General features: G+C 38.4%; 1 protein-coding gene across 1 annotated transcript in view; it reads right to left on the reverse strand.

Annotated features, from left to right (window-relative positions):
* The window catches only part of grid1a (glutamate receptor, ionotropic, delta 1a), a 260,845-nt gene that overhangs the window by 87,742 nt on the left and 145,561 nt on the right, over positions 1-27,542 (reverse strand). The window contains exon 3 of the mRNA XM_038737961.1: positions 11,039-11,323. Within this exon, the coding sequence (XP_038593889.1) occupies positions 11,039-11,323 (285 nt within the window). The remainder of the gene's footprint in view (positions 1-11,038; positions 11,324-27,542) is intronic.

Here is a 27,542-nt window from a genome sequence, read left to right on the forward strand (position 1 = left end):
CAGTGGACCAACACCAGTAGATGACATGGCGCCCCAAACCATCACTGACTGTGGAAACTTTACACTTGACTTCAAGCAACGTGGATTCTGTGCCTCTCCTCTCTTCCTCCAGAGTCTGGGACCTTGATTTCTAAAGGAAATGCAAAATTTACTTTCATCAGAGAACATAACTTTGGACCACTCAGCAGCAGTCCAGTCCTTTTTGTCTTTGCGAGACGCTTCTGACGCTGTGTCTTGTTCAAGAGTGGCTTGACACAAGGAATGCGTCTTGCATACGTCTGTGTGTGGTGGTCCTTGAAGCACTGACTCCAGCTGCAGTCCACTCTTTGTGAATCTCCCCCACATTTTTGAATGGGTTTTGTTTCACAATCCTCTCCAGGATGCGGTTATCCCCATTGCTTGTACACTTTTTTCTACCACATCTTTTCCTTCCCTTCGCATCTCTATTAATGTGCTTGGACACAGAGCTCTGTGAACAGCCAGCCTCTTTAGCAATGACCTTTTCTGTCTTGCCCTCCTTGTGCAAGGTGTCAATGGTCGTCTTTGACAGCTGTCAAGTCAGCAGTCTTCCCCATGGTTGTGTAGCCTACAGAACTAGACTGAGAGACCATTTAAAGGCCTTTGCAGGTGTTTTGAATTAATTAATTGATTAGAGTGTGGCACCAGGTGTCTTCAATATTGAACCTTTTCACAATATTCTAATTTTCTGAGATACTGATTTTGGTTATAATCAAACTTAAAAGGAATGAACACTTGAAATATATCAGTCTGTGTGGAATGAATGTATAGATTATACAAGTTTCACTTTTTGAATGGAATTACTGAAATAAATCAACTTTTTGATGATATTCTAATTATACGACCAGCACCTGTATATTGTCCTCTGTTGTGTTCAGTAGTTGTGATGTCCTCGTTTTGGTTGAGTGTTCTCCTGTGCTGTGTTCTCTGTTTTTGGATCTTCCCTTTGGATAGTACTTTGGTTCCTTGTTTTTGGATTTTGACTGTGGATTATGTTTCTGTTGGAATTACCTTTGTTTGGACTCTTGCCTCGAGCTACTGTGGAAGCCTGTTTAAGTTAAGTTAAGTTTTGAGTTAATAAATATTTTCTGAACTGCACCTCCTCTAGTATTGTCTGCATTTGGGTCCATATAATTTCTTAATATACCAATGTAAAGAAACCTGATTTTTGACTCGCAACTCTCAGCTATTTCACAGAAGACTAGATGCCACTAAAACTTACACACTGAACCTTTAAATATAAAAGAGGGGGTGGTTGATTAACAAGGCGCAGATGGAAACAGTAAGGGTGGAGCAAATGATCAAACAAGCGGGAAAACCAGAGACATGAAGTGAAGGTGAGAGGAAAATAAAGTAAAACAGGAAAAAAAACAGAAAAATGAATGACAAGGAAAAACATGACCTAAAACACAGAGCGGGAAGACACAAAGTAAAGTGGCACATGAGGAAGGGCTCAACTAAATAAAACAGTAAATAACACTAAACAAACCCAAAACCATGTAAAAAGAGAAACACTCCTGTAGGTGAAGAAGAACTCATTTCATTCTAACACCATGCCAAACACCATGGCAGTGTAGTGGCCAGTGATTAAATGACTTCTTTTGGTGTGAAAGGCAGGTATAGACTGGCCATTCATAGTGGCAAGGCCAAATGATTTACCCCAGGAATCAGGGCAGAGTTGAAATTCTAAATGAAACAAATAATATACATTGTTGAACTGATTACTAAAGGATTATTATGTATTGGCCAAACAGGTACACATGTACTTGATTACTATGTAAAAATGGATTTCTTATAGAGTATATCTACAATGTGGTGCTTTTGTTTTCTCCTGGCATTTTTCAATGTGAAGCCTCTCTATGAGCTGTAGGTCAAACTCACCCACTCACTGGATCATGATTAGCTGGGTGTGCTACGTTATTTGCAGTCACGTGATTCTGAAGACACTCAAAATTCAGAATTCAAATTAATTCTTAAATAATGGCTAAAAAAATATTTTGACCTGTGATCTTTGAGTCAAACCAACTGTGAATGTTCACAATCTAACCACCAAGTTCTACTCAGTTCATCATTGAGTCCAAGTGGACGTTTCTGTAAAATTTCAAGAAATTCCCTCAAGGTGGTCTTGAGATATTGCATTCACGGGAGTGGGACAGACGGACAACTGGAAAACATAATGCCTACAGCTATCGCCAGCATGCAGGCATAAAAAGTGAAATGTGAGTCTTAGAGGCATGGGGGTGTCTTAAAACACACACACACACACACACAGCGGAGTACAGGAATAACAGGTGAAATTAATGTCTCTCTCTCTCTCTCTCTCTAGTTGCTTGTAGATCTCTTACTTTACTGATTCTTGTATGTTTTTCCTCAAATGTAAGTTGCTGTGGATAAACGCTTAAGGAATAAATGTAAATGCAACATGGCCTCAAAAATTACCATAGTACTGGATGGCATTAGTGTGCTGAATAAATTCGTAACTGGTGTTTTTATTGAGGTTAAATTGTGCAACAGCAAAGATATTATATTTATTTACAGATGTGTTTTTCTGCTATATGAAAAGGGGTAAATGATTTTCTAAACATTTACTGTGGTCTCTGTTGAGCCTAATGAAATTAAAATGATCACTACTGAGCCATGCTTTTATGCATTGTTAGGACACAGAAGGTCCACATCTATTATTGTCTTTTAACTGTGGTCCATCTGCTGTTAACTATTATACTTTTGGTAGGCATGACTATATAGCATCACTTTCTTTTGTTGACTGTAAAAACTGAATGAAAGCACTGTCAACAAAATGGTTCCAATAAAAGAGTCTGGTCCCAATGTGCAGAGTGGGCTGGGCAGGAATTACAGTTCCCGGACTGAATTATCTCAGTCCAGGCCTGGTGAATGGACTCAAAGATACTGTCCAGTGATTGCATTTTTGGCTTACAAAACTGCCATGCGAGTATTAGTCCAAGAGGGGAATATAATTAATTGCCCTTAAGTTTAGCTGACACGCTATTGGGATGATACAAATGGGATAGAATAAAAACTTAATTTACAAAAAAAAAAAAAAAAAAACAGCCCTGCAAAAGATAGTAGGGTTAAATTTCTAGTAATTTCTTTTTTGAAATTTAAAATAAGGGAGGTTTAGAAAACTACTTTTTGTCTACCTGATTGTGGAACATCAACACAGAATGCAAATGAGGTCCTACCAATTATTTTACACTTTCTTATTCTTAGGATTTATTTATTCATTTCAAACTGGTAATCAACATTTGTTAGTTAGGAGAATAATGGAAAAACATCTATAAACAATATTTGTATATTTCTACTTCCTATAATTTCCTACTATGATAGTAGTGATAGTAACATTTTTTCAATAGTTCATGGTGAATCCAGATGAGATTTAATACTGACAACTATCAAGTGTAAGACTATTCCCTGACTGGTGCATATACTGCATATATATACTGCAAACACAGCTAAAAATATTCTCCAGATTATTGTAGTTTCTCTTCATTTACACCCTTCTCTACTTTCTCTGAGATCTTCTCTTTCTATCTATTCATATGAAAAACTAATTAACTGAAGGTCACCTGTACACTCACTCCCTTTGAAATTACCAGACAAGTTAGTTGGCAGTATTATAGACTGTATGGACCTAAATGTAGCATTAATTCAGTGAAATAAAGTAACGCAATAAGAAGTGTATGAAAGAGTATGTCATCACACAGAAGCGTTTTCACTGCTCTACAGGGCTTGCTTCATTGTCTCAGATCTGTCACTCACCCCAACCCTCACATTACACATTACTGACTTGCTACAAACTCTGCAGGAGATATCCTTTGTGTTTGTCCACGTTCAGATCCTGCCTGTGTTATAAATGCACTTTCTACGTTAGGAACCACCTCCTACTTGGGACCAAAAGCAGTTTAATCAATCTCACACCTAATCCCAGCCTAATTCTCTCCTCCTCTAACAGAAAGCCAGTCACCACAGGGTGGGCAGAGACAGATGTAGCTGCTCCACAGTGATTACTAAGCGCACGTTAACTGAGACAGACCTGCCAAGGAGCCTACTGAGAAAATCGACCATTCTTTAAGATTTCCAATAATCGTGCCTCAGTTGCCTTTTATGCTCTCCTTGTTATGATAAAATGACAAGGCAATTTTACAGAAGCTTTTGTTTGTAGATAGTCTTCCCACTGTCCACCCTCACAGGATCAATAGCTGGCTTCCTTTCACATCAACACAGCTGTGTGTACTGTGTAAGCACACCTTAAATGGCATTTACAAAGGCATACAGATAACATATCACAAGCTTTTAAAACAAGACTAAGAGTCTACAGCCATGCTAGCACCTTTGTGTATGAAAAGGGATGACTACCGTGGTTACAAAACTCATCCAATAGTTGTTGATATATAATTGAAACCTTGTGAACACATCTGTTTGGGTCAAATTGATGATTATTATAACCGATTTATTTTCTTTTTCTTTATTTGTCATGCAGATTACCATCTAATTGATATTTGTAAATTTATTACATGGATATAAAGTAAAGAAACAGACAGCTTTGCTATCTACAATTTTTTTGACCATTTCAAAATACAGTGCAGCTATTTCAAATGCTTTTAAAAGTATAAATTTAATTAAAGTATTGTGTATAATTCAAATACACTATACAGTAAGCAAAATATAGCTTACTTTCGTTCAATTATAATTTTGTTATTGCCTAATACAGTATTGTGTTGTTTACAAATACTGTAATGTCAGTAGTGCAAATAGGCTACTAAGCCACAGCCTGGCAGTGGTTTTAGTGCATTTCTAAATTTAAAAACAAACGTATTTGTAAAACATTTTATTTCCATATGTTGTCATGTATGAAAAGACCCTAAATGAACACTGTAAGCAGACTGGCTACTTGATTAATATAAATGAATTATTTAAACAGCATTCGTGTGCAAATTATTCTGTCCCAAGCTTTTTGTTCCATAGAAGTGTTTGATCACTTGTACTGTTATCACTAAGCTGATTCCACTGTATTTCAGTCTGGACCAAAGTGGTGGACCAACCAACAGATTGATATTATCATCCTAAAGCCATCATTTGAAATAATTTGATAGAATTAATAGAACAGAGCAGGTCATTTTTGTTTAAGAGGTGAATGCAAAGTGTTTAAGTCAAATTTCAAGTGGTTGAACAGTGAGAGATGATTCCCAACTTGGATTCAAGGTGTTGTCAGTAGCTTACTGTCTGAGCAGGTGTGGGCCAGGTAGATAGGCACATGTGCGTGTGTGCGTGTGTGTGTGTGTGTGTGTGTGTGTGTGTGTGCAGATTTAAAACAAAGCATGGCATGACTGACTTATTCGATTTGCAGCCATTCTGCTGAACGGTGTCTATTGAAAGACATGGTTGCGTTTGAAAACCAGGCGGAGAAGAGAGCATGAACCTGGGTTGTCTTTGGTCATAGTCAGATATGAAATGAAATGAAACAATAAAACCACGTCTTTCGATTCACCGCAGGAACTCAACCCACAGCTGCGGATTCAGTCAATGTTATTTAAATGCAGCTAAAAGACAACAGCAGACATTTGTTTGTGTATGAAAGTTTCATTTCATGTCTGAGCCCTCTGTTTGGTTTGAGAAGAATGCCCACAAAGCACAAGGGGCTGCATGATCCTTGACGGCAAAGTGACAGTTTGCCGTCAAGTTTGTTTTTCAGTGGGAGAGATGAACGTTTGTGGCCTTAACATGCGGTAGGTTTTGTCCTTTTCAAACAAAATGTTGAGACAATAGACTACTCTTCAGCAGTGTCAGAGAGCATGGCTGAAATCTGCAAAATAGAATTGTTTGAGGGAAGCAAAACAGTATTGGCTGTAAAAAAAAAAAGAAAAAAGAAAAAAAAAACTGTTACCGATGAGAAAGAAAGACAGAATGAAGGGAAGAGAAACAAAGAAAGAAACAAAAAGAGACTAAACTAAAAAGGAAAAGCTGAATCTTAGAAGGCATAAGGAGTCTTTTAGGTAGCAATGGGTTGTTTAAGATTATCATATATTTTGTTCTCTCTCATTTGCCTTAAGGCACAAAAGGCAACACCACATAATGATGATTCACATAGTCATAATACAATGTCCTGATTCTTATGGAGCTACAATAGCGTAAGAATAAGGGTATTTCTGTTACTTGTGAAAGACATTATGGAACACGCTCTCTCACAAGAGAGAATCAAATTATGTGTTGAAAATGTACAATGACAAATGGAACTTGAAGAGGTGAAGCCTTAGAAGTTGTTTACATAATGTGCCTTTTATGCAACTGATGCATTGGAGGAGACTGGAATGAATCACCTTCCCTGACACACTTCATTTTACTGAGCTACACTATGCTCCTAAGGTCAGGGAAGCCAGCTGTTTAAGCTGTAATAAAACACAAAACTAACCCTGTGCTCTCCTACAGCAGATCCCGGTGTTGCTCTCAACATGCAAAAACAAAGGATTAAAAAAACATGATAGATAAATCCGTCACACAAAGTTCACACCTTCTTTACTGTACTGTTCCATAAAGATGGCCTCCATATAGCAATCATGCTTCTAATGAATTTGTAAATTAAATGTCCTTTCCGACAGGCTGTTCAATTTGGTATGAGTGTTAATATCAGGTTTAAAAAATCATTGAACGAGATAATCTTTCCAATCTCTGAAAGAATCAAAGCCTCCCATCTTTCTGTTATACATTACGCTAGGTGGAGATGCACAGATTGAATGCTCTGATCAGCACAGTGGTTTGTCATAGTCACAGTCAATCTGTAAATCTGATTAAGGCTGAGGGGGAAAATGACATTCCTTGGCAACACTGATAAGATTATGCAGTTCAAAATATTACTGTAACTGCTATTTAATGGTTCAGTAAGGTCTCACTGTCTGACTGTGATCAGCCATTGAGTCATATGTTTTATTCTCAAGCTTTATATATAGACTAATATGATTGTTAAAAAAAGGGCCAAAAATAACAAGCGACAGCCCTATGATCAACTATTATGACATCATATTTGCGGAGTATTGTGGGAGTAATTACATTATGAAAGTTACTTCTCTGAGTGAAGTTGATGTCACAGTATTGTACTCCCTGCCCTTTTTGTGCTAAACATAGACCGAGAGCTGAAGAGAGGACACAGGAAGGCTGGGGTCCTGTGCTGTGAGTAAAGTCACATAATCTCATTTCTGCTGTTGGATTATCACTGATCTGACAGCATGTGTTTGAAGCAATGATGGGAAAGGTATTATCATTATCTGTTGGAGAAACTATATATGTACTGTGTTCAGTACATTTCAGTCAATCCACAAGTGGAAAGCTAAACAAACAATTATGATAATGATCATCCATTCTGAATGTTTTTACTCACCTAAAGTAAATGCCTTTGTTTTTAACTTGCTGCACATCATTAGGGAAATTAATGAATGGAATTTAAATCAATTGGTCAAACAGTTTCTCAAAGTTTTCTGCCAACACACACGTGGTGAAACATATTCGATTTTAAATTTACTGTTATTAAGCAGCATGCTGGACCTCTGGCTGAATAAATTAAAAGTACTGGACCAAATGCTGTCAAATTAAATGTTGCACACTTTTTCACTCTTTCTCCCTCAGGTTATGATTAGGTGAGCTAACTTTACAAACTAACTTGTATTTTTTTTATGTGCAAATTAAAAATACGCATATAAACAAGTGGACGGAAATGCCAAAAAATGCAAAAAGCAAAATCCAAATTATTATCATTAAAACAATTTAGATAAAAAAAAAATAGGCTGTATAGCTCAGGATTTATTTATAAGGTGGATGACAGTGTGGATGCTTGTCGAAGGCATGAGGTCAGTTTTTAAAGGTTTTAAGTGCAGTCAAAGTATGTGCAGCATAATAATGAAAAGCTGCTTCTTCGTGTTTAGTCTGAACTTTGTGGACAATTAGCAGAACACTTAGTATAGATGTAAAGTTCTTTTGCTACTAAACTACTGAGATATTTATAGATGTGTGGGTGTGTTATACTCTTGACTGGGCATTTAAACTATTTGCTATTTCTCTGCATTCTACTGTATGAGGAAGGCTTCCTTAACTCAACATGTAGTCTCACTTATTTTAAGAAAAGTCCCTTTGTATAAGAAGGTATTTTCATAAGTTGTAAGCATTTTAACCCTGTTCCTGTTCAAGTCTCTAAATACATAAATTCAAGTCTTATAATGCCATACAAATAGTGCTACATTTACACAAGGTTTTTTTTAATATTATTTTATTACACCTCTTCTCGGATTTACGTGAGTGAGTACACACTGTACTTGACTGACATCTTCCTGACTCTCCTGTTCCAGACTTTGTTGCATGTTAAGATGAAACACCTTTGTGAATCGTTTAGGCGTACAGACTTTATCTACCTGAGCAAATCCACAGGGTATTCTCCAACAAAACTAAAACTGAAAAGACATCTAATCAGCCAGACCAACTGAAAGCACCAGTGTGGGTGTGTTGTCCCGGTTGCACAACAAATTTACCACTACAAGAAACCATGAACCTAGTTATTGAACCTCAGTATCTTTTTGGTATTGACTGAAATATGTCAGTTAAATCAAGTATCAGAAACTATCAAGCTGGCATCCAGTCTCAGATTTGTAATATAAATACAAATATGTATTTTGATCATTTCAATCAAAATTTTGTTTGTCTTGTTTGTTCAATCAAAAAAATGTCAAACTATTTTGTTTAGGAAAAGTTCTTGTATGGCTGCTTGTGTTTTACAGAACATCTGAACTTTAGCTTCTTTTGTTGAATGAAAAGAGAGAAAAACATGTTCATCTTTTAGTTCAAGTAGGATATATAAAACCCATGTATTGTATTGGCAACAGCGCTGAACATTTTAACACAATAGCTTAAATAGAAAATAAATACAACTGAAGTTTGATAAAGTAAACACTGATTACATATATCTTAGGCAATGTGTTAAATTACTCATTCACTCTCTTTCTTCCACACACACACACACACACACACACACACACACACACACACACACACACACACACTCTCTAAGTAAACTAAATGAAATATTGCAGCAATTTCTCTCTACTCACCTCTCAAGTTATCATTCACTGTCTCTTTAAATACTGTGCACAGACAGTAGTTCTCTCTAGGCAGTGGTGTGGGTCACTGTAGTAATGCTTCCAGGCAGGCACAACGGGTATTTTGACTGTTCTGTGATGAGGATCTAATTAGCAGCTACATTCTTTAATTAAACGAGTGCAGAGTTAAACAGTATAACACAAGCGCAAATGTCAATAATGCCAACTTTGTAGCAACTAATTTAGCAGACTTAAAAAAGACTATTTTCTTAGAACTGGTATGCCCACCCATTATTTCTTAACAACAGTGCCTTGTTAAACTTAGCCTTCATGCATTAGACATAGGTTCCCTTTCAAAGCACTTACAGATATAGTGCATTGTGCTGGGTCAGTATGTTACATACATACATAAAGAGTTCCTGATAAGATATGATTCAATGAATGGAACTGTATTGCACCAGCGGAAAACTGCTTGAAATGTCCTTAAAGCGCAGATAGTTTATTAGAAAGCAAGACAGTACATAAGCTGGCTAGTTAGACAGAGAGCTAGTTATCAGACAGAGACCAAGGCAGTCACACAGACAGCTAGTGAGAAAGAAAGAAAGATTGTTAGCAAGACAGCGTGTGAGACAGACAGCTAGTCAATAAGAAAGACAGATAGATAGCATGACAGCTAGGTAGACAGACAGAGCAAGATACTCAGCAAGAAAGGAAAATAGCAACACAGCTAGTCAGACAAATAGCAACACAGCTAGTCAGACAGACACAGGCAGACAGAGAGCAAGCTAGTCAGCTAGACAGAGCGTTAGTCAATAAGAAAGATGGATAGCAAGGACGCTAGTAAGACAGACAGAGAGCAAGTTAATTAGACAGACAGCTAGTCAGAAAGAAAGAGACCACAAGACAGACATCCGGACAGATAGTCAAATAGAAGGCTGTAGGAAGACATTTAGTCAGACCATAGACTGTATATGAGTCAGACAGACAGACAGACATCTAGTCAGAAAGAAAGAAAGATGGATAGCAAGACAGCTAGTCAGACAGACAGATGCTCTTCCATGGAGGGATTTGAATTGATCCAACTCAATGCTGAGAGGGCACAAAGAGTGCTAATGTCAGAAATAAATCCAAGGACAGATATCTGTAAATGTAAGACAACATGTCACATACACTGACATGAAGCACTGGAGTACAAACTGTGTGGTGGAAACTGTGTGGTGGAAACCCTGGAGGGCTTCCTTTACTATCAGTTGTAGCTTCCACTGTACTAAAAAAATAAAACTGATTTACACTCCCTTCTAGATTGCACTCTTCAAAGTAGTAAAATGATTAGCCAGCAGTAGCAAAGTATCATCTGAGGAATGCCAATGCAGAAATATATTCTCTTCATGTTTTTTGCCTTTGCCCATCACTCCTCGATCCACAGTCCTTTGCCTTTTGCCAAATGTGGGTCAGGAAAGGTCTGGTCCACAGAGGCATTGTGGTGAGAATAATGCAATAAAATGGAGAATATCAGAGAATAATAAAAGTACTGCTGGGACACACCCTCATTCTCTGGTGCCACAAATGAGCCAATTAGGCTCAGATCTTGTCTCTTCATGAAGATACTAATAATGGTGAATGTGGCAATGAGATCTAGTTTTTTCCTACAATTTCTACTGAACTTTGATTTTTTTTATTATTCTTGTCTCTGTCGGAGTGGTGACGTTCTTTCATCTTAGTTCCAACTCAGTATATACTTTTCAGCATATGAATTCTTAGTGTTAAAACAGCTTTACTTCAGCGGCGGTTTGATTTCTCCCCCTGACATTGGAGATGGTTGTGGAGCATTTACATTTAAATTAAAGAGCTGAGATCATCTTACGTTCAAATGTAATGTTTATGAGATACAATTGGACATGAATTGCTCTCACTTGTCGACTCACCATAGTCGCTCTCATAAAAGATGATGAACTTCTGCCAGTGCAGTTCTGAGACAAGGGTGAGCAGGACATCGTTGATTCGAACAGGTGGACGGGCAGCCAAGGTGTAGCTCTCTCCATCTGGGCTGGGGTTGAGCTGGCAGGCGGTGCGGGGTGCACCTTCCCCATTTCTCTGGATGAAGAGGTGAGGAATGTGCATTGCATCTGTCAGAGACTGCAGGGCACTTGCAGCTGCGCAGCCCGTGGATGTGACCAGGGCGAGGATCCCCTGGTTCATCAACTCACATGCTGGAAAGAGGGAAGAAAATATACAGGGAAGGTGGATGAAGCGAAAGTAATAAAGAAGAAAGAATACAATGTTGAGGGGTGGAGATAAGGATTTGTAGAGAGAAAATAAGGATGAAGGACACATGAGTATGTAAAATGGATAGAGGAGGAAGAAAGAGTAGAATAATGGGGAAAAAAACAGGGTTGGGAAGAGAATAGAAGAAATGAGATAAAACATTGTTAGATATGCTTTCCAAATAAATTTAAACTATTCAATTTCAATACGATTTTGATTTCAACAATCATTTTTTAAGCTTTAAAAAGCACTGTACATTTTTCCAGAAAGTGTGCTCAACTGGGCTTAAGAATTCAAGATGTTTTTTGTGTAGCCTACTTAGGATTACGTCTGAGCCTCCGCAGTTGAGAACAGGTCACAGAGAGGCGGGGGTTGGTACTGAAGTTGTATTATAATGTGTAGATTCAGTAGATTCAGTGGGGGGCTTCATCTCATCCTTGTCCCCAGAAAAACGGCTGATTAAAGTGAATATTCTTGCTAAAGGTAAGAGTCACTTGAAAACATCAGATGTATCAGAGGAATCAGTGTGGTGCTTAGTGAAAGCACAGAACAGTGACTGAGTGGGAGGCCACTGTCACAAATAAAAATCGGGAATATTTTTTGCTGGATCCAGAGTCTAAACTAAATATTATCCCACACACCCTTTACTCTCTTTCATGTACACATGGTAAAAATCTGTAAACCAGCACAGATTAAGACTGCAGACACATGCTTGTAATGTGGTGGGTTTTAACATCTCAAGATTTTTATTTACACATGTAATTTGAGCAAAATAAGCTTTAGATCCTCTTAAGGCAGGTCAGCATGTCTGCTGGGACAAAATGCCAAATATCTTTTAAAGATGAAAATGCCATCTTTGACATTATTAATACATCCGAAAATGACAAAAAAAAAGGTGTTCTGACTAAGTGGTGTTAAATATTTAATGCCAGTGGGTAGACTTGGGGTTGCAGTGATCTGACATATTGCGCATTCGTTATTTGCTCTTCAAATTAAGTGACAGTTGATCAATGACTTAAAAAGATGAGTCATTCAACCAAAATTGGCAATATGTTTAGTGCATACTAAAGAGAGCTTTCTTTACCATCACTGTAAAGAAGTATTATTCATACCACTCTCTTTCATCATTATGTGTAGTGCAAAGGGAAAATACAGTTCATGGGCTCTTTTTACTTTTTAATACAATTGGTTTTCAAGTGCTCCTGAAACATTCATCTACAGAAAATAGATATCATCATAATCTCATTTTATATTATTCTCATATTCCTTAGAGAAAAATACACATTCATAATTGTTGACCCTTTAATCTTGATTCTTTTTGTAGAGTGGTAAGCAAAATGCATTTGTACTCTCTTTTATGTTACAAGATGCGAAACACAGAAATAGGCAATTAGCAAGGAAAAGAGAAGGTGATGTGAATCCAAATGCAAAGCGGTTTAAATGAAGAATTTTGAATTTGCATTTCATTTTTAAGCTGCATAATCATCTACAACAGGGACTGTCTAATTTTGCATGTGACACAGGACAGGCTATGGCAAACGCTGCTTTTAAAATTCAAGTCACTATTTCTCACACAGCAGGGCTCTTATAATTTCAGCATAAACAGCTGAGCATATTGTTCAAAACAGCAATTAAATGTTCTCTCACTGCTTTTCATAATACCACCTAATTATACAGTCTACTTCAATGTCTGCAAAATTTAGCACAAAGCAACCGCACTGCAGACCAAGGCCATATTATATCATATCAACCCTTGATCCTGAGCATTTTAAGAAGCACAGCAAGGACTGCACAACATTATTAATTATGAACATATCATAAACACATACAGGTAAGAAACCATTAAGTTACATCCAGGGTGTGTTAAGGAGGAGGTAAAGAAAAAGGAATGTGGCTTTAGAGAAAAGGCATTAGGGATGAGGCGAGAGGGCTCAGAAGGAGGGGTGAGGAGGGGACAAAAAGGAAGGATGATACTGGGAAAGGGTTGTGTATGTGTGAATGTATGGCAGAGAGGGAGGACTATTAATGTGACAAATTACGATTTCATCTACTGCCTGCAAGCCCAAGACTACATTAAGGCTGTGTAAATCATGAGTACTGAGGCAACTAAATAACATGCTGAAGAGGAGCAGGGAGAGAAGGAATGTCAGGCAGCCGTGGTAGAAGAAAATGCACTGTAGTTCTAGTTGAAGTAGAATAAGAAAGGGAGCGCAGTACGAGGACAAACAAAGGAAAAAAGTGCAAGAGAAAGAGGATTATTTGCAGCTTTTTGCATGAATGCTCATGAGAGTGCAAGACAGACAGTGCTCTTCTCCTGAGCAGGAAGTGAATAACTGTTACAGAAAGACACTTACAAGGGTGCCAACATGTGCAACAAGCAAATATTCCAACATGAAATGATAATATTCTTCTCAGTAGGAAATCATGTGATTGGCAGTAATCCAAATCTAGAGCATGCATCAACACTGATACAATGTCTCAATGTGTCAGTTGTTAACAATTATCTGTGTGCTTTCCTACACATTGAAAACAGATAGTCCGCTCAGTCTGTTCCTGAGAGTTTCTGGTTTCCTCATAACAAGTTTTCTCAGATGCAACCTACTCACCATACATTTAATAGGGCTGGATAGGGTGTTATTGCTGCTGAATCACAGTTAAATTATGCTTCATGTACCATTACATTACAAACAGCAACAATTTTGTTAAAAGATTAGTTAGTTGGACAAAACAACTTGAATAGAATTGTTAGTTGCAGCCTTAAAATATATCAAGTTCATACATGTATATCAAATTAATTGTGATATCTTCAAATAATTGTCATAATGAAAAAAGATTGTGGTCAAAATGATTATCTTTATTTTGTGCCGCAGTGCTGTTAGTCCTAGTGTTTGCAAAATCATCTATCATTTATTTAACTTGTTCCACCATTTGAGAATATAGGAAACTCCAAAATTTTTACCTTTGTTTATTCCAAAAGAATAGTGGCCCAAAGAAAACCAAACATATTTTCTCTTTTATCATCCATAGGCCCTAACCCCCCCTCCCCCGACCACTTTTACCAGACTGTGGCTAAAGTGGGTCTGCGGCCATTTTGGCTTCATAATGGACACCCCGGGCGCATTATACAGCAGACAGCCCACTGACAGGAGGCAGGAGTGCTCCACAGTCATTGGCAAGGATGATAATGGTGGAATAATGACTCTTAAATGTTCCCACTGAAGTGGACAGAGACCATCACTCATTTCCTGCTAGCCATCTGACATCTAATGTCAGCATACAACAGCAGTCTTATACGAAACTTAAAGGAATAGCTTCCTTTGCCCAGATATTGCATATGAAGTATCCTAAAACCATTTATCTATTATAATTCTATTTATTTGGACTAATTCAATAAATGCATAGACTGGGTGTTTGAATTTAAATGGATGGGTGGATTTGTGGATGCATTTTTATCTAAACATCACTGGATATGTGTAAAACCCTAGCAAATGTATTATTGCTTAACTATCTGCAAATTCAGAGACCAAATCAAGGAAGGGGCTGGGAGATTGTAAGGGATACTTTCACTTTCCTATGCTCATAAATGAAACATTAATAAAGGACATTTGCTATGTGAATTATGGCTGATCAACAAACTTACTTACTGTATGCCCAGATGATTTAAGAAGGAAAATTATAATCAAGACACCAGGTTGAAAGAAGACATTACATCTTTGTGCCACACAATCAGTTTTCCCATAGAAACATTATGTCAGTGTATTGCCCTCATTTTACCAATGTAATATGACACAAACTGAGATGAAACAAACTACCACACCACTGTTGCAGTGAATACTGCATAAATTGGGACCGTCTCAGTGATTTCACAGTCTGAATGAGACCATCTCATTTAGTCTGCTTTGACGCAGAGCACAATCCTTGGATTCAAAAGGAGTGAGTCGCCACTGAGAAAAATGCTGCGATGTTGTCAACACCACACTACCCTGCAGTGACAATGGTGTAACTCTGATCTAATTGCGACAGCTTGTAATACATGTGATTCAGAAAGAAATGTTGTTTTGCATCATCAGAGGCCGTTTGGAAAGGCTTTGACTGTATTAGCCTATAATCCTTCTTGTTATTTTTAGGGTGAGCACCTACCTCCCTCTAAACATGAAATGATGAGATAAGGACGATATTATACCTCAATGTAAATTAAAATGTGATCAAACAAGAGTTTTGGTTTGGAGGTAGGCCAGTTATTGACTCAACATCTAATTGTGACCTTTCCATGAAGAAACTAATGACCAAGATGTTGAATTTTTATCTTAAATTGTTCCGAAGTTGGAGCAAAGAAAAAAGCATGCTGGATCATGTTCCTTTTCTTTTCAAACCAAATTACTGATTTCAACATGAAGTACTGAGACAGAGATACCTGACCGTTACAATTGTTCATTGATGGGTTTTCAGCATTCAGCAGGGGCAACTGGCACAAAGTGCAGCGTTATCTTTTTAGCTGGTGGAAGATTCCCAAGAGCTCTAAATGATCCATATCATGCTCAGCTAAGAGGAAACTGGGTGTTGTGTGTCATTTCCTCATTACGAATGGGCCCTTCCACTCTGCTTTTGGCAGCTTCCCACAACATAATAGCTCTTCACCACACGGAGGGGAGAAATGGAATAGATCGGTATTATATGGCAACCGGACCACAGCTTCGATCAACATTTAAGTGTACAGCAACATTGTACCTCCAGTAAGAATGGTCTCTCCATGGCGCTCTTCCATTCGCTCACTCAATTTCATCTTGCTTTCTTCTTTTGGGAGGATAACCATCCATGGCCCTTTTCCCCCCATGCCTGCACTCCTGCTGTCAGACTAAGATAAGGGTTCATATACCTGTCAATACTATTGATGCTAAGACTGCCCATGTCGTTTGAACTGTGAAGGAGTGTTCCACTGCTGTAAATTATACCCTTCAGACAACTGACAGGTAGAATCACAGAAATAGACTTACCGTAGATACTGTTTATTTACAGAGAGTGGATTGAATAACAAAAGGACCTCTACAGTAGAGCACAACCCAATGTAATAACCGTGCAATAAACATTACCTTTGTGAAGATGGAACATGTCTAATGGAGAGGAACACCTCAGAATACGAGGCAATTCAATCTAACACTACCACAACCTACAGTTAGCCTGCTGAAATTAGTTGAATTGTTACCTTTATGACTCAGTCTGAACTAGGGCTGAAACAATTCATCAAGAAACTCAAGTAACTCGATTACTGAGAAGCATGGTTCTTTTAATCTATAAAACTTTGTACAGCGTACTGTTTTGAAGGGACAATTATTACGGTTGCATAATGCGTTTTCGCTGTGGACAAGTGAAAATGACATGATTTGATGGCGCAGATTGCAAAATGGAGGAAGAGAGAGAAAATAATGAGGGACAAAGGGAAGAGACAGGCCAGAGAAAAAGACAGAAATTGTCCAAAGTATGGGATCATTTCAAGCTAAAACAACAACCCTGTACAATGTGTCTTCTGTAAAACAGAACTATCCTAACACAACGGCAATGATTTGCCATCTGAGCAGAAAGCATCGAGTCCATAGACAAAACAAGATAACATTAACATTAGCGTTTAACATACATTATGATTGCTAGTTGAGCAAAAGTAAGGCACAATTCTTAGTTGTAAATGTATAAAAGTGCGTTTGTTGTTTTACAACTGGTTAGTACGTGAGTTTGAGTTACACAGCTGATCCCAGTACAGGGAAGCAAAGTATTTCTTATCTGATTACTCGATGGAATAAGCTGTAAAATACTCGATTACTAAAATAATTGATAGCTGCAGCCTTAGTCTGAACAAAAGGCTGTAATGAAATGTAATTACATAGGCATCCTGGTTGCCCAAGAGTATTTGCAATGTCTCTGATATCAGTCCAGTTGAGAACATTTGATTACATGACATCTCACGTCCCTGTCAACTCTCTACTGTCGTCTGTCCAATAAAGGAAAGAAATCCCTAAGAAATTCTTTGATAAAAAAGAGAGAGATGGAAGTACAGTACACTGTTCATATTATTGTGTACACCCCTATATATGTTAGATACCAAAGCCACAGAAATAGGTACGGATGACAATCAACTGGATAAAAAGATGAATAAATGACTGTTACACAAACATAGTAGATTGAGCAAACACAATCCATTTTTAACAATTAAGGTTGTGCTACTGATCTAATATGTAAACATTTCTATTCTCTGATAAAATAAACTCAACTTTTCTCCAAGAGCAAGAACTCAAAAGCCAATGGCTCTCGACTTTTATAGCAAAGCCACTTATTGTTGACTTAAAGGGATAATGGTTGTAATCCAATACACTTTGTTAAATTCAGTGAATATTTCCTCACGGTTTTCTAGCTCTCAGTTTTGTGTGTGCTCTGAAAAAACATCCAGGCAGTTGGAGAGTTCTCTACACTGGCACATTTGACCATGCTGGAAACCAGGCACTGTGCAGAAGGAGATGGCCAAGAAACAGCCAAAGAGGAAAAGGTCTGTATAAACAGAACAGAAAGGTATATGACCAGGCAAGGGCAAAGGTGTTTCAAAGCTGGAGAAACCTAAGAGATAACAATCCTTCTGCAGGATCACTTACTCTCCCTTTAAGCACTTTATGAATTTCTAATGGCTGAGAGAGCTACACCAACTTGTGAATGATTCACTGTGATGTGGCAGTGTTGCAGTGATTGTGTCTTTATAGGTGTTTTAGAATGTTATTCTTATAAGGCTCATTACCTTAACTTTATGTGACTAAACAGGAACCTTCAAGCCTGGCATCGCCAGACTAATTTGCAAATGCGTATAAGTCTGGAACCTTGCAGTTAATTTTCGATTTCAAAGTTATCAACAGGCGTCGACCAAATGTGTGACATAGCACTGAGCGACACTATGTATGTATAGAGAGAACTGGATACAGCGGTGGAGGCGGGGCTTTTTTTATTCCTATAAAAGCTGCTCAGTGGTGCATGAAGCCAAAAAAGTTTGACTTCAGAGGATAAAATACCAGGATCTTTCACACAGCTTTCCACTAAATTGAATGGGGATAAAAATATTTAAAATCGTGCAACTCTCTAGACTTTCTAAATGTTATCAGACTGAATAGAACAAATCTTGATAGTGAAACAAATCATTCTGCGAGGGTTGTGACATAAAATGTATCCACCATTTTACCACCATTTTACAGCAGATCCTTTCACAATGTAAGTCTATGGGTAAGAGTCTTTTAAGGCCAGTGTGCTAGTGTTGTGTCGTTCAAAGAACGTTTCGTTCATTTGACCTAATCTTGTATGTGACTCAGGAGGAACAGGTTGTCTCAGTGAGTAATTTGTTCATTTTTGAATAGTCTTGGACTCTTACGTTCAGCAGCTGCAAAGTTTCTGTCAGCACAGGAAACAGAATTGATTAGTTCAGGACTCAACTGTGGGTCTCTGGGTTTGAGTCATTCATTTGTCACGTGACAGCTCGGCTACAGGGCTGTGGTAAGCAGGCAGCACAGGAAACAGAACTGATTAGTTCACGACTCTCAACTGTGATTCTCTGGGTTTGAGTCGTTCATTTGTCACGTGACAGCTGGCTACAGGCTGTGGTAAGCAGGCAGCACAGGAAACAGAATTGATTAGTTCAGGACTCATAACTGTGGGTCTCTGGGTCTGAGTCGTTCATTTTTCACGTGACATCTCGGCTACTGTGGAGCAGGAATGAACTAATCGTTCAGCGCTCACATGGGTCCTCCCTAGGAGTCTGTCTTCACTTGACAGTCTGACTTACTGCCAGCACCGGGGCTGCCAGCACCGGGGAATGAGAGGCAAGTCTGTTGTCAGGTAACAGTCACTGGACTGACATACATCTAATATCTCTTTTGATAATTTTGTGACATTTAATAAAGCATAATGTTATTACAGCGCAGTTATGTTGTGCTAAGTTATAGTTTTAACACAGCCGCACCGTAACTTTAGTCCTGCTTGTGTTTCTAGCCAACAGCTGATGAGAGTTGTTCTGGGTCCGCTCCACTTCAGAGCCCTGACAGGGTTCTACCGGGAGCTGAATTACCACAGAGGTCGTCTCCTCTCCAAAACAAACGGACCCGGACATTAAACCATTAAAACACAGCCACATAGCAACATTAGCGTTAGCCCTGTGGTTTGTTTACAGCTAACAGCTGATCCGGTCCGCCAGAGAACGCAACTTAACTTTACTTTTTATTTACCAACAGAGCCATGCTGTTGTTTCACCGCTCCTCACTGGTGAATAACCTGCAGTGTTTGAGATTATTATTAAATTTGTTAAATTTTAATAAGAGTGTGTTTTATTCATCTAGTGTGTCAAGCTTATTACTTCAATATATTCCCTGTAAATCTGATGTTAATATATAGATTTTACTCATGGATAGGCTGTATGAATGAGCATTTTAGAGATATAGTGATAGTAACTATGGTAGTATACACAGGAAAGATTATGAAAATGGACAGATTTAGCCGGAGTAGTGGCTTAATCAAATATTGACAACATATTTCTGTGGTTTTTACATGGTTTGAATTTGGTTGTGGCTCCATGGGGCTTTATAGAACCATGATAGAGAAAGACCAAGAGATGAATTTGTGCATTATACTTTGTCAATTAGAGCAAGCCAGGCTGCCTTCTGTGTTTGAGAACTGCGCTGTTTTTTCTTTTTTTTAAATCGCCCACTGGAGGGCTGCAGCGCCGCAATAACCAGCCTAGTTAAAATGAACGAAATGAACAAAATGACACAAAAAAAGATTCATTTTAATGAACGAGATTTGGTGACTCGAGTCTTTCAAAAGAGTGACTTTTCCCAACACTACAGTGTGCATTACGTAAGAGACCCAGAAGTTGTAATTCCACGGTTTGGCCACTTGATCTGCGTTTCGTGAGCCTGGGGCGTTGTGCTGGACGGACCTACAGACTGGATACAGGTCCAGACCTACAACCAATCATAACAGTGAAATGTGTGACATGTGGCTTTTAAAGTCTGAACGGATACCGTTCCTCTGACAGTCATCGTATCAAACCCGCCCCATATTAAATTAACAGTTTTGATTGTCCTGACCAGATACAGGACGGGTGGAAATCTGTGTGAATGGAAAGGGGGCAAGACGTATTTGCCACAGCAAATTAAACATAAGCCTGGCAGATTTGTCTGGTTCCCATTACAAAAACCCATTACAGACATTTATAATTGTTATCTGACCTGTGCCATGCACATACTGGCCTTGGCAGCTCACAGAGAAATTGGCTGCTGCTTTCCTCTGTAATAAATGTATACAATAGTCACATAGAGCAAAAGCCTTGTAGCTTGCAAAAACACGCAGTGTGTTGTGGTTTTCATCACACATTTTTTCTAATGCTTTGTGTTACGGCTGCTGTTTTGTGGTCTTTGCTCCAGAAGCTGCAATCCATCAAAAATATGGAGTATATTGATCATCAGAATGGCTGGTGGATTGACAATGAGACCCAGTTTGTTATGTAGTGCTTTCATATCTCCTAACCTGGGTCCCCACATTAAATATACTTTTGAAAGCTGGTTCTTATTACTTCTTATACTGGAGATGAACTGTCTGCTGACAAGCTGTGGTAAGTGAATTGTCCCCTTTCTGGTTACTTGTGTGTTACTGGTAGCTAGGGTGACCAGATGTCCCGAAAAATTTCCGACAGTCTTGAATTACAGGCAGCTGTCCTGACTCCTGTCCTGTTTGTCCCGAAAATTAGACTAAACATGAGTTTTGATTAGCCTCATACATCAAAAACTAATCATTGTGTGGTTGTCAAGCAACAGCAGGGATGGTATCTTGGACATTGTGTCAACAGCGTTGTTATAGCCACAAAGTAACACCCAAGCCTGCACTTTTTGTTTTCTACTGTAGGTGAAGATAGTGGAGATAGTGCTACCTACTGTACTTTAGCTTAGCAGCTAGCAATGGCTTCTCTCTCTCTGTCTTACTCTGTATGCCAGATGCGCACTGAACACTTAAATTAATTAAATCAAAAGTAAAAAGAAGAGGAGCTGTATGAAAATTAACACCACCAATGCAATAGGATAAAAACAATGGGATAATTAAATGTGGACTCTTAAACATCAGATCTCTATCTTATCTCATCAGATCTCATCTTAAGCAGTTGATTTATTTTGTCTTTGTGTCCAATATTTGCGCATTTGACTCATAACAGTTCAAAATAGCACTGTAGCAGCAGGACAGAGGGTCAGTGACCTTCTACGGGGAGAGCAGTGATTGGTGGTTATGTAGGGACTGAACCCTTGTATAGAATTTGACCTCTAACCCCTTGTTTTGTTACCTCAGAATAGTACTGTACCTTTCTATGGGTTTGACCTTTTATTTTGCAGACTCAAACCCTGCTATGGTACCTAACAGATACCTAAACACAACCTATATAAGTTTGATGTACAGAGAGACAGAGTGGCCATCAGGCTGGGTCACTCTCCAAGCAGCTGCAGAGCTTGTAATTGATGCTGAACTCCTTGATTTAATAAACTTTTCTGATCAAGAACAGTGTCAAGCGGATTTCTTCTCAACACATCATCGCAGCATTGTTCGGACACCACATCTTACTAAAACCTGGCTGGGTCATGAAGAATATATTAGCCTCAATTAATCCACTCCCCCCAGTAGGGATGAAACGATTACCGGTTTAATGGTAAACCATGGTAAAATTCCCGACGGTTATCATTACCGAACACATTTTAATTACCATGATAACTGGGTACGGTTAACCACGCTATTATAATCTCACAGTAAACACTGTCCAGCGCCTCCCAGAAGCAGGTGTGCATGCGCAGAATGCAACGTGGGTTTGTTTGGGTCAGTGACAACACGGCGGAGATTTTTCAGTCACTCTGACGTCCGGTCGTATGTTAGTTTTTATGAGAGTGCTGAGGGAAACTTGACTGAAGAAAATAACCATGTAGTGAATGCAGGGTCAGTTAACTTTTAGCTTTGGTTTGTCTCTCTGACTTGCTAACAGCGTGCAAACTGAAGCTCTCAGTGTTAGCTGCTCTTGTAAAAACGCTACATGTTGTTCTGTTGCTGTGTGCGTCTTGTGTCGGCAGAGTCAATTCGTCCACAGCGCATGATAACACGTTACGCTGTTTAGTCAACCAACCAGCATCATCTAGAAACGCCACAGACTCCTCTGTATTTACGTCAGTTTTTGGGCTCATTGCAGTTACTATCACTGTCTTCTAAAGAGTTATTTGTTTTCATGAAATTGTCCACGGGGTCAATGTATTACCTATATAATATAAAATACAAAATCTTGATAGTGCACACTTAGATGATTTTCATTTCAAAAGGTATTTGCTGTTATTTTATTTTTTATGCAAACAAAATGGCAATTGTATTTGTAGTTTTCAATATAAAACTGTTGAAATGGTTTCAGTGTGTGTATCAGTATATTTTAATACTTTTTGGCACATTTTTACAATACCGTGATAATACTGATAACCGTTTTTGGTGACTATAATCGTGATATGAAATTTTCATACCGTTTCATCCCTACCCCCCAGCCATATTAATAATTCCTCGAGGGTACCGGCTGAGGAGGTGCAGTTGCAGCTATCTTCGACTCAAGCCTGTTAGTCAATTCTAAACCTAAATTAAATTATAGCTTATTTGAAAGCCTTCTTAATATGTCACACCCAACCTGGGCAACACTACAGTCAGTTCTATGTGTTATAGTGTACCTTGCTCCTGTTCCATATTCTGAATTTGAGTTTTCATCAAGTTTAGTCCCTAAAATAATAAAAAAAATTATTGTAGGTGAATTTATTATGCATGTGGATGTCAACAATGATAGCCACAGTAATGAGTTTCTCTCATTATTTGATTCGATTGGCTTCTGTCAGAGTGGTCATAAACACACTCTCTGTTTTAACCACATCCTCGATCTTGTTCTGCCATATGGCATTGAAATTGAACATTTAATAGTCTTCACAGAATCCTTTTTGTCTGACCACTATTTAATAACTTTTGAATTCCTATTATGGGACTACATGCCATTAGGCAAAAATTACACTACACGTCTATCTGAAGCTAGCTAAATTTAACATCGACATTTAATTTGTCTAAATATAACAGAGGACTCTTATGCTAACTTCAGTCTTCTAAATTGATCATCTTGTTGATAGTACTGCAGGCTCACTGCAAATGACACTCGACTCTGTAGCCCCTCTAAAAAAGAAGATAATAAAACAAAGAAGGTTAGCTCCAACAAACTCGCAAATTAATGCAAACGTTGCAAAAACTTGAAAGGAAAATGGCGTTCTACCATTCTGGAAGATCTTCTTTAATCTGGCAAGATAGTCTTAAAATACATAGGTAGGCCCTCCGTAATGCCAGAGCAGCATATTACTCATCATTAATACAGGAAAATAAGCAACCCCAGGTTTTATTTTAGCGCTGTAGACAGACTGACAGAGAATCACAGCTCTAATGAGCAATGTATTCCTATAGCCCTCAGTAGTAAAGACTTCACGAACTTCTTTAATGATAAAATTTTAATTATTAGAGACAAAATTCATCATCTCCTGCCTTCAACTGGTACCAATTTATCTTCAAACTCAGGAGCCCTAGAAACAGCTGTAAAACCTGATATATATTTAGACTGCTTTTCTCCTATCAATCTTCACCAACTGTCCTCAATGATTTCTTCATCTACCAGCCATCAAGCCATCAACCTGTCTCTTGGACCCCATCCTAGGCTGCTTAAAGAAATTTTACCCCTAGTTAGCACTTTACTAGATATGATCAATCTGTCTTTATTAACAGGCTTTGTACCACAGTCCTCTAAAGTAGCTGTAATTAAACCGCTTCTCAATCTGCTCACTCTTGATCCAAGATTTTAGCCAACTATAGAACTTAATCTAACCTTCCCTTTCTCTCTAAGATCCTTAAGAAAGCAGTCGTCAATCAGTGACTTTCTACAGGACAATAGCTTATTTTGAGACTTACAGTGATATTTACAGTCATAGCACAGAGACCGCACTGGTGAGAATTACAAGTAACCTTATAATTGCATCAGACAAAAGACTTGTCTTGTTAGATCTTAATGCTGCAATTGACACTGTTGACCATCACATCCTTTTATAGAAACTCGAAACTTTAATTGGCATTAAAAGAACCGCACTAAGCTGGTTTAAGTGTAATTTATCAGATTGATCTGACTCAGTATGCTTCCTTTACGCAATATTATTAGGAAAGACTCATTATGTAACGATGCTTTGATAGGCAGAGCCTGATTCGACTGCCAATCTCACAGTCAACTATTCGCAGCGTTGTTAAGAAACGAGGGCCATCCCATTTTGGCAATATGGTGGTGCTCAATGTCTTATTTTACATAGAACAACCGGTTTTCTCTTAATAAGTTAATATACTGCCTATTATGATCTAAATATCAACATATAATGCTGTAAATAAAAATGTGAAAAGAAACAAGCTTTTAACAAATATTTTTAAAGTGTGAGTAAATCCAAAATTGGAACCCTAACCCTTGTGCTACGTAGCATGTGTGGTGGAAGAGGGAGAGAGACAGAGCACCAGTTTTGCTGGTGTTGTGCAGAGTTGTGCGCAAACTTTGCAGGAAGTTCGAATCATTTATCACCATTGATGAGCCACACAAAGAATATTATATTGTCTTTAAACAGTACTTGGAATAGACCCACGAGGAACCGCAATGTGCAAGCAATTCTTGGCACAAGACCCCCCCCTACACACACACACGACACACGCACACACCACACCACACGATTCAGCAATCAGTCGGCTATATTCAATCCTTGATAATTCTGATTCGACTACATAACTACTTTTTCTGGAACACACCTAGTAAAGATATGTATGTACTTTAAATTACATAATTACCCTGGACTCCAGCAACACCGTAAGGAATCTCAGATTCTTACTTATCTTTGATCAAGATATGTCCTTTAAGACTCACGCAAAACAAATTTAAGACTGCCTTTTTTCACTTACGTAATATTGCAAAAATCAGGCACATCCTGTCTAAAAATGATTTTTGGAAATCTGGAAAACCACCACGCATTTTACTTCTAGGCTGGGTTATTGTAATTTATTATTATCATCAGGCTGCCTGAATAAGTCCCTTAAGACTGTCTAGTTGTTCTGACAAGAACTATATTTCTCCCGTATTAGGTTCTCTGAAATACTGTATTATAACAGTTTTCTATTTTAGGATGCCCAGTAACATCTGGTAAGGGGACTGCCGATGAAAACTAGCCTGTGGCTAACTCGGGTACGCTTACATTTGCTTTGAATGTTGATCAGTGAACATTGTCCCTTTTCAAATAAATAAACAAACATAAACACTGGCTCCATCATAGCTTTAAAAGCTCATAGTACCATATGACGCCTCTAGAACACTGCACTCCCAGAATGCAGGGTTAGTTGTGGTTCCTAGAATCTCTAAAAGTAGAGTGCCTTCAGCTATAAAGCTCCCAGTTTGGGTTCAGGAGGCAGACACCATCTCCACATTTCAGAGTAGGCTTAAGACTTTCCTCTTCAATAAAGCTTATAGTTAGGGCTGGCTTAGATGAACACTTAAGCATCCCTCAGTTATGCTGCTATAGCCTAGACTGCTGGGAGACCCATGATGCACTGAGCTCCTTTCTCCTCCTCTCCCTCACCATCTGTATGCATTCTTATCTCATCAATGCACATTACTAAGTCGACACCATCCCTCTCCTGTAGTTTTGAGCTTTCTCATCTCTCTCTTCCCTCCTTCTGTTGCTTTCTGCAGGTATTTCTGGCTCTGGAGCTGTAGAGTCTGGATCTGTAGTTGCAAGCTACCTACTGTCCCCATGGTCCTACTCGGCAAATACAATTATTATTATTAGTCCTATTATTATCATCATCATCATCATCATCATCATTATTCAGTATTTAATGTTAGTTTTATTAGTTTTCATTGATATCTGCACCACTACTACCATTACTATTGTTTTACATGTCTATATGTAACTTGCGTTGGCCTACTGTGTTCTCGCTCTCTCCCATAAATTATAAATAAGATTGAATTGAAGCTGACAAAAGAAGATAGCTGCTTTGCCCTGTGAAATTTATGCTCTGGGATATTTTCCGACAGCTGGTACCCAAGGGATACAAAAGGAAAAGGCCTGCAGTCAAAATCTCTGCAGCCTGGGAGAAGAGCTTGACCTAATGCAGAATCCACTCACTATATTTTTGGTAAACAAGATAAAGAAACAAAACAAAAACAGAACAGAACTGTTACACTGGGGAGAGACGCACCCAATGCACAGTTCTCAGAAAGTGCGGAGTCACTGACTGCTATTCCGACACTGAAACTGATGCCACCAGACAATGACATAAACAACACCACCAAAATGTGATACAACTAGCTGCCATGTCTTGTAGAATCACTTCCAACTGTTGAACAATTGGTAGTGACTTAACCCTTTTCCCTGAAGCGTTGAGCTTTTGGTGTGCTTTACAAAGCAGACATGTGTAGGGTGTCTCAGCCTGTAACATAAAAAATTCTGATTTTACTTCTAACATATTGATGTCTCTATAAAAGCAAGAACAAATATCATTTTGATACTGTATTTATATTATGCCATTATTTCATTATTTAAATGATTCCCCACCACTCTGTGTTTCGTTGTTAGCTCTCTACTCGTTCTTTCCTTTTCAAAGTGCTTTCGACTCTCTGTCACTTGTTCTCTCATCAACTTAGCACAACCGCTGTTCCTTCCAGGGCTAATATGGTCAGTCTAATGTGCATAACACAGTATTTTGCATACACAGTGATGTTATGTGTTTACTTTCCCTTGTTTTTTTGAAAGTACTTTGCTGATTAGCCTTCTTACAATTAACATGCTGCAGTTGCCTGTTGGGACATGGTACTCTATTGGCAGCACTGTGCTGAATGTTGAAACAGGTGAATTGGGAGCCTAGTTTTTATATGGCAAACACGATGATTGATTTGGATGGTGTTATCGAGAAAGGTTGGCTAGCATTATCAGTGGATAATCATAACTCATTTAACATTGGGGACAGGCTGGGTGTTTGCTTGTCTGCTGGAATTAGGAAACATCTCACGCTCTTTCTTGGTAA

The sequence above is a fragment of the Micropterus salmoides genome, unplaced genomic scaffold, assembly GCF_014851395.1.
Source record: "Micropterus salmoides isolate LMB-PRFRI ecotype aquatic unplaced genomic scaffold, ASM1485139v1 Ms_hic_scaffold_22, whole genome shotgun sequence".
Taxonomy (NCBI): domain Eukaryota; kingdom Metazoa; phylum Chordata; class Actinopteri; order Centrarchiformes; family Centrarchidae; genus Micropterus; species Micropterus salmoides.